The sequence below is a fragment of the Colobus angolensis genome, unplaced genomic scaffold, assembly GCF_000951035.1.
Source record: "Colobus angolensis palliatus isolate OR3802 unplaced genomic scaffold, Cang.pa_1.0 Scaffold75, whole genome shotgun sequence".
Taxonomy (NCBI): domain Eukaryota; kingdom Metazoa; phylum Chordata; class Mammalia; order Primates; family Cercopithecidae; genus Colobus; species Colobus angolensis.
Genome location: NW_012121265.1, coordinates 6795493 through 6803113, shown reverse-complemented (window position 1 = coordinate 6803113; position 7621 = coordinate 6795493). Strand labels below are relative to the sequence as shown.

The following is a 7621-nucleotide window of genomic DNA, read 5'->3' as shown; positions in this document are numbered from 1 at the left end:
TCTTTCTTTCTTTCTTTCTTTCTTTCTTTCTTTCGTCTTGCTTGCTGTGTCAGCTAGGCTGGAGTGCAATGGCACAATCTCAGCTCACTGCAACCTCTGCCTTCTGGGTTCAAGTGATTCTCCTGCCTCAGCCTCCTGAGTAGCTGGGATCACAGGCGCATGCCACCAGGCCTGGCTAATTTTTGTATTTTTACTAGAGATGGGGTTTCACTATGCTGGTCAGGCTGGCCTAGAACTCATGACCTCAGGTGATCCTCCTGCCTCGGCCTCCCAAAGTGCTGGGATTATAGGTATGAGCCACCACGCCTGGCCAAAATGCTGCTTTTTCATGTAAAGATCTATACTTTGGTCTATTTCCGGACCCTTTTGGTTTCTGAATGTCCAAAAGGCTTGGTAGTAAATGCTTTGCAGCTTGGGTATGAGTTCAAGGTTTTTGTTTGTTTTGTTTTGTTTTGAGATGGAGTCTCGCTCTGTCACCCAGGCTGGAGTGCAATGGCATGATCTCAGCTCACTGCAACCTCCTCCTCCCAGGTTCAAGTGATTCTCCTGACTCAGCCTCTCAAGTAGCTGGGATTACAGGCACCTGCCATCGTGCCCAGCTAATTTTTTTTTTGTTTTTGTAAATATGGGGTTTCACCATGTTGGCCAGGCTGGTCTCGAACTCCTGACCTTAGGTGATCCTCCAGCTTCAGCCTCCCAAAGTGCTGGGATTACAGGCATGAGCCACCGCCCCCTCCAAGTTCAAGGTTTTAAGACACTAAGTGGTCTCGAACACTTAGAGACCTTGCTTTCCTCATGTCTTGGCCATAACACATGGCCAGCTCACACTTTATCTTGAGTAAATCTACAAGCTCTTCTTTGGTTTCCCAGGTGTTTGAAGCTTATGGTCAAACAGAATGCACAGCTGGCTGTACATTTACATCACCTGGGGACTGGACATCAGGTAAGTCCTCCATCTGCTGGGCAGGAGGTGCCATGGTTGGAAGAAAGGCTCTAACTGTACTAGGACTTTGGAGTTTAGATAACCTCAGTTCTCTGGACTAATGTGGCAAATGCAAAATTCAAGTATTGGGCCCAGGCCTGCCTACCTTGGCTAGTCTGCACTGGTGCGTGATTTTCAGTCTTACTCTTCTAGAGTCAAGTCATAAATATCTCAGAAATATGCCTGGAATTATCACCATGCAAGAGTTTCTCAGCTGATTCAGCGTGGTGTGTTCTAGGTCACGTTGGGGCACCCCTGACTTGCAATTACGTGAAGCTGGAAGATGTGGCTGACATGAACTACTTTTCAGTGAATAATGAAGGAGAGGTGGGTAGGTCATGCCCTGTGGTCAGACAATAATGGTGGGGCAGTTTCTATCAGAAGGAACAAATAATTGTAAGCAAACTTGGATTTGGCCCCTTTGAGAACTTTAGCAAAGAATTAAGCACTCTGAACTTCACTTTCCTATCCCCTGTAGTGGAGACTAAGATCTGGTGCTCTTCACAGTGTAGTGGAAGCCATCAAATGATTTAAGGGGGAGCAGATGTTTCATAAACTGCCCACGCTGGGAGGAGCAGCCTTTGCTATTGTCACCACCTTGTATGTCTGCTGTGCAGATCTGCATCAAGGGTACAAACGTGTTCAAAGGATACCTGAAGGACCCTGAGAAGACACAGGAAGCCCTGGACAGTGATGGCTGGCTTCACACAGGAGACATTGGTCGCTGGCTCCCAGTGGGTATATCGTCAGAACTCCTGGAAGTCTGTGCTAATGGACTGGGAAGAACAATTTGCTTATAGCAAGAGGGGCAGAAATGCAAGTAGGTTAATCAGCTGAGGCAGCTGGAAGGGATTAGGTTTGTACCCTACCTGGCTTATGGCTTCTCATACTATCCAGGGAAGAACATACAGACTGAGGTGGTGGATCACCTGAGGTCAGGAGTTCAAGACCAGCCTGGCCAACATGGCGAAACCCCGTCACTACTAAAAATACAAAAATTAGGTAGGCCTGGTAACAGGCATTTGTAATCTCACCTACTTGGGAGGCTGAGGCAGGAGAATCCCTTGAACCCAGAAGACAGAGGTTGCAGTGAGCCAAGATTGTGCCACTGCACTCCAGCCTGGGTGACAGAGACTCTGTCTCAAAAAATAAAATAGAATAAAACAAAAAATAAAAAAAAGAACATACAATTGAAAGAATCTAGGTTAACTTGTAACTTAAAAGTTAAAAAAAAAAAAAAGAATATAGGCTGGAAGTCAGGAGATTTGTGTTCTAGTTGCAGCTCTTCCATGGACCAACAATATGAAATTCTGAGAAAGTAATTTAATGTGTGAATAGGAGCTGCCAAAGCTAGAAAGTCTTTCTTTCTTAAAAAAATTTTTTATAGAGATGTGGTCTCTCTGAGTTGACCAGGATGGACTCAAATTCCTGGCCTCAAGCAATCCTCCTGCCTTGACCTCCCAAAGTTCTGGGATTACTGGTATAAGCTACCACACCAAAAGTACCGCCAGAGAGTACTTTTGGTATTTTGATCACACTGTTATAGAAGACACCAAGATGTAGACCAGTTGAAGTGTTTTCTTCCTGCCTTATTCCTTATCAAATATACCACCAGCAAGCAGTAAGTCAGTGATCCTAGCACTGTTTTTAGACCCAAACTGAAGGTGGGATTCTTTAATACATCAGGTAGACCTGGACATAAGAGTTGGCATGGGTCCCCTGCAATGGAATAGATTTGCTACCAGCCAAGGAAAAATTAGGTGACTTCTCTAGGAAAGGAGTAGGGAGATGTACTATTCTGTCCTTTCCCCCCCCGCCCCTTAACTTTTCTTGAGGCAGAAGTTGTCATTTGAGGCCAAGTGTGGCGGCTCACGCCTATCATCCTAACACTTTAGGAGACTGAGGCGGGAGGATTGTTTGAGGCCAGGAGTTTGAGACCAGCCTGAGCAACATAGCAAGACCCTGTGTCTACCAAAACAAAACAAAAACCCAAAAAATTTTGCTTTGATAACACTGTTGGTCCACAACTTTTGCCTCTTATGAGTGTCTTGGGATAAGTATCCTCCCTATTAATTCACAGGCATATCAAAACAAGGAAGAAGGATTTCTAAATCAAGTGTTTGCGGAGGCTAGTGTTTGTCTCTCACTGACCTTGACAGCCCCTTTCTGTGGAAGATACAGAGGCATATTTTTAGCATAGCTTGATGATAATTAGCAGTAGTTGCTGTTTTCATAAGAAGAAAGGAAATTATTGCAAGGGCAGTGATGGGATTTTCCAAAAGATCTCCTCTCTCAAAAGTTTTGTCTTAACTATGTGCTGGGGAAGTGGGAATGTAACTAGAATTTAAAACTCCCTTCTTGCTCAATCAATATTTAAGATTTAAGTGAGATGTAAGGAATGCTTGACAGTGTCACTTTTAAGAACACTGGTCCTAACAATGCATTTTATTGATTTGGGTTTGGTAGTTTGCTAACATATTTGTTTCTGTGTAGTAACAGGATTAAATAACACTCTAATAAGCCTAGGATGTAAGCAATAGATATGTCCCCACACCAGGGTTATAGAAGGCGGCACCTTATTAATCACTTTCAGATAATGAACGTTATGCTGAATTGATGGCTGATTTATCGAGTCTGCCTTGTGATAGTTCCAGAGTGGGTTTAGTTAGTCGCCCTACTTAGGGTGTTAGCATGTGGATTGTATTTGCCATTTATCCCAATTCTACAATTCAAATCCCTAAAGACCTAAGCTCCTCAGACCAATTAGTTCAGAGAAATGAAGCTGCAAATGACCTTTGGTGGCTGGTCGGAGTCCTCTCAGCCCTGTTGCTGTCCTAACAAGCCCAGTAATTGACTTGCTTGATTAGCACAGTGGAGCTTTTTGAGCTTACTCCCGGATCTAACAAGGAAGAAAACATAACAGGGAGTCAAGCGGTGGGAGAACTATTCATATCAAATCAAAAGTCTAAACAAAAGACAACACCTCTATCACTGAGAGTTCTGAAAATGAACTAATTGGAAATTAAGAGCTGCGCAATTTCTTCCTTGGATGAAGCATCAATTTGCATAATCCCAGCAGATCCAGGAGACTCTCTGAGGCTGCACATTGACTCTCCACATAGATATACAGTCAAGACAGGTTCTTGCTGCACGATGCTTCCCTTCCCTTTCCCCAGAGCCAAGAAAGAGAAATGAAAGACAGTTCAAAAGTCTCTGGGAGAAATCAGCTTTAGAGAAGAAAGATGACTGTGACTTTACCACTCTCCCCACTGATACCATCTCTGTGGCTCAAAAATACTGATACTTGTATCTGTCTCATGTAGAATGGAACTCTGAAGATCATCGACCGTAAAAAGAACATTTTCAAGCTTGCCCAAGGAGAATACATTGCGCCAGAGAAGATAGAAAATATCTACAACAGGAGTAGACCAGTGTTACAAATTTTTGTACATGGGGAGAGCTTACGGGTAATATATCATTTTAACAATAGCCCATTTCAGTCACAAACCATGCTGGTTCTTGTAGCTACAGGAAATGTGTATAGTTGGGTTCAGAATGAGAAGATCCAAGCTTATAAAATTAAAAAAAAAAAAAAAAGAAGTTACATTCCAAACCTCAAATAAGGCAATTTCAATTAAAAAAATTTTGAAACTATGATGGACGTTGTACATAAGTCAGTAGAATTGTTTAGAATGGCTATACTAAAAGGTAATGATTCAGTAAAAAATGAGCTCCACATTGTACTTAGTTCCCATTCCTTAAGGAGTTCCTTAAGGCCATGTTTAAGTACAGTATGTATAAAACAACGAACTGTTGCAATATGTATAGAACAACAAACAAAAGTTTGATCAACAAACTGTTGTTTTATACATACTGTGCTTAAATATAGCTTTAAGGAACTCCTTATCCCAAAACAACAAACTGTTTTATACACACTGCGCTTAAACGTAGCTTTTGGGGGGTTAAGGGAGAGTTGACATGGACAAGTCAGAGATGCTTTAAGCTTAATGTTGAAGGATCAGATTTGAATAGAACATCTTTGTAATGAGATATTGAGTGGGAAAATGGGATTACAGTTCCATGTGTGTTGAAAATATATGATGAGAAAAGAACATTAGTACTGGATTTAGGGTTTTGAGGAAATAACTCTTACAATGATGTAATTCTGCTTTATTTAACTACTGGCGAAATCCCTACATGGCTTCTCTCATGCCCTTGCACCTTTTATTTCCTTTCCATAGTCATCCTTAGTAGGAGTGGTGGTTCCTGACCCAGATGTACTTCCCTCATTTGCAGCCAAGCTTGGGGTAAAGGGCTCCTTTGAGGAACTGTGCCGAAACCAAGTAAGTCTTGCCTAGGAGAGCTTTATGCACCCCCGTGGGTCCATCGTGGAGGAGAGGATGCCTCACCAGTTCCTGCATCTGTCACAAGTGGCTGCAGCCCAAACAGGCTGAATAGTTTTATGAGACTCAGGGATAGGATGGAGAGTTTAAAAAATAAAACTCTCTTTTCTATTTACAGTAATATGTTCATTGTGGGAAAAGATTGGGAAAGAAGAGTAAAAATGCTATTCAGGGAAAACTGTTAACATTTAGATGTACCTTTTCTTCTCAGTTTTTCTTTCAATATTGGGCATATGATGTGCCCAGTTTTATATTCCTGCTTTCATACTGCACGGCTTTGTCAGGCACTCGGAGTTGGTTCATGCTTAGCTCTTCAGGCTCTTTTTGAAACAGCCATGCTTTAAGCAATGTTTTGTATCCTTAGGTTGTAAGGAAAGCCATTTTAGAAGACTTGCAGAAAATTGGGAAAGAAAGTGGCCTTAAAACCTTTGAACAGGTGTGTACTACCACTGATGTTATACTGGCCTCTCATCATATTAGAAAGTTTTGTTTCAAGTTTCTATCTCATGAGGTTTATATATATAATTTCTAAGGAATTGATTTTAGATTTTGTGCCATTAACTATAAAATGACCTTTCGTAGTTACTTGTCCTTCTTTTTTTGCTGTTTATTATCCATTCTCCCTTCTCCCTACTCATTTCTTTCTCAAATTATATTTATGGGAATGGGGATGTGTTACTATTACCTTTACCCTTTCCCTGCATCAACCTCACTTTCTTCACAGAGCACTTGGCGGGCTCTGCAGAGAAGTCCAAATCACTAATGAGCATGGATGTGTGTGTGTTCATCTTCCAGGTCAAAGCCGTTTTTCTTCATCCAGAGCCATTTTCCATTGAAAATGGGCTCTTGACACCAACATTGAAAGCCAAGCGGGGAGAGCTTTCCAAATACTTTCGGACCCAAATTGACAGTCTGTATGAGCACATCCAGGATTAGGATAAGGTACTTAAGTACCTGCCTGCCCACTCTGCACTGCTTGTGAGAACACGGATTAAAAACTATTCTTACATTTGTTTTGTCTTTCCTCCTTTTTTTTTTTTTTGCCTACTTAACTCTAAAGCCATAGCTTTTGTTTTATATTGAGAGACATATAATGTGTAAACTTAGTCCCCAAATAAATCAATCCCGTCTTTCCCATCTTCAGTGTTGCTAATATTAAGGCTTTAGGGCTACTTTTATCAACATGCCTGTCTTCAAGATCTCAGTTTATGTTCTGTGTCCTTCCTCATGATTTCCAACCTTAATACTCTAAGTGACCATAAGTTCAAGGGTCAAAGGGACCCTCTGTGCCTTCTTCCTTGTTGCTTTGTGATAAACATAACTTGCCAACAGTCTCAATGCTTATTTACATCTTCTGTTCAAACTAAGATATTTTTAAATTCTGAAAAACTGCTTGTAATTCGTGTTTTCTAGCCACTCCACAAACCATTAAAATTGTAGTTTGAGCCTATCAGTCATGTCAATCATATCTATGAGACAAATTTCTCCGATGCTCTTCTGTGTAAATTAAATTGTGTACTGAAGGGGAAAGTTTAATCATACCAAACATTTCCTAAACTCTCTAGTTAGATCTCTGACTTGGCAGTATTAAAAATTGGGCCTACGACATATTGTTCAAAAGGAATGCTGTTTTTAAAGCATTATTTATAGTAGCAACTGGGGAGTAAATCTGTCCCCTACAGTTTGCTGCTGAGCTGGAAGCTGTGGGGAAGGCGCTGACACGTGGGCACAGTGAACTTTTCCAGTAAATGAAGCAAGCACTGAATAAAAACCTCCTGAACTGGGAACAAAGACCTACAGGCAAGCAAGATGCCCACACAACAGGCTTATTTTCTGTGAAGGAACCAACTAATCTCCCCCACCCTCGGATTGGAGTTCCTGCTCTGCCTTATCCACAGATAACACACGTTGCTTCTACTTGTAAATGTAGTCTTTAAAATAAACTATTGCAGATACTTATGTTGTGGTGTTTTTTGCCTCATGGACCATGATGAAAATCAGTCTTCAACAAGGAGCCCTTAAAAATCAAGTACAGTATCTGTTCTTAAACTTGGCTACACAATAGAATTATCTGGGAAGTTTAAAGACACTAATGCCCAGCACTTTGGGAGGCTGAGACGGGTGGATCATGAGGTCAGGGGATCAAGACCATCCTGGCTAACACGGTGAAATCCCATCTCTACTAAAAATACCAAAAAATTAGTTGGGCTAGGTGGCGGGCGCCTGTAGTCCCAGC

At 41.6% G+C, this 7621-nt stretch overlaps 1 protein-coding gene across 1 annotated transcript in view; it reads left to right on the top strand.

Moving 5' to 3' along the window:
- ACSL5 (acyl-CoA synthetase long-chain family member 5) overlaps positions 1-7344 on the top strand; it is a 52937-nt gene extending 45593 nt beyond the window's left edge. Inside the window, 7 exon segments of the mRNA XM_011927870.1 lie at positions 871-943; positions 1221-1309; positions 1600-1716; positions 4306-4449; positions 5224-5325; positions 5750-5821; positions 6181-7344. Of these exon segments, the coding sequence (XP_011783260.1) occupies positions 871-943; positions 1221-1309; positions 1600-1716; positions 4306-4449; positions 5224-5325; positions 5750-5821; positions 6181-6321 (738 nt within the window). The 3' untranslated portion in view covers positions 6322-7344.
- The last annotated feature ends 277 nt before the right edge of the window (positions 7345-7621 follow it).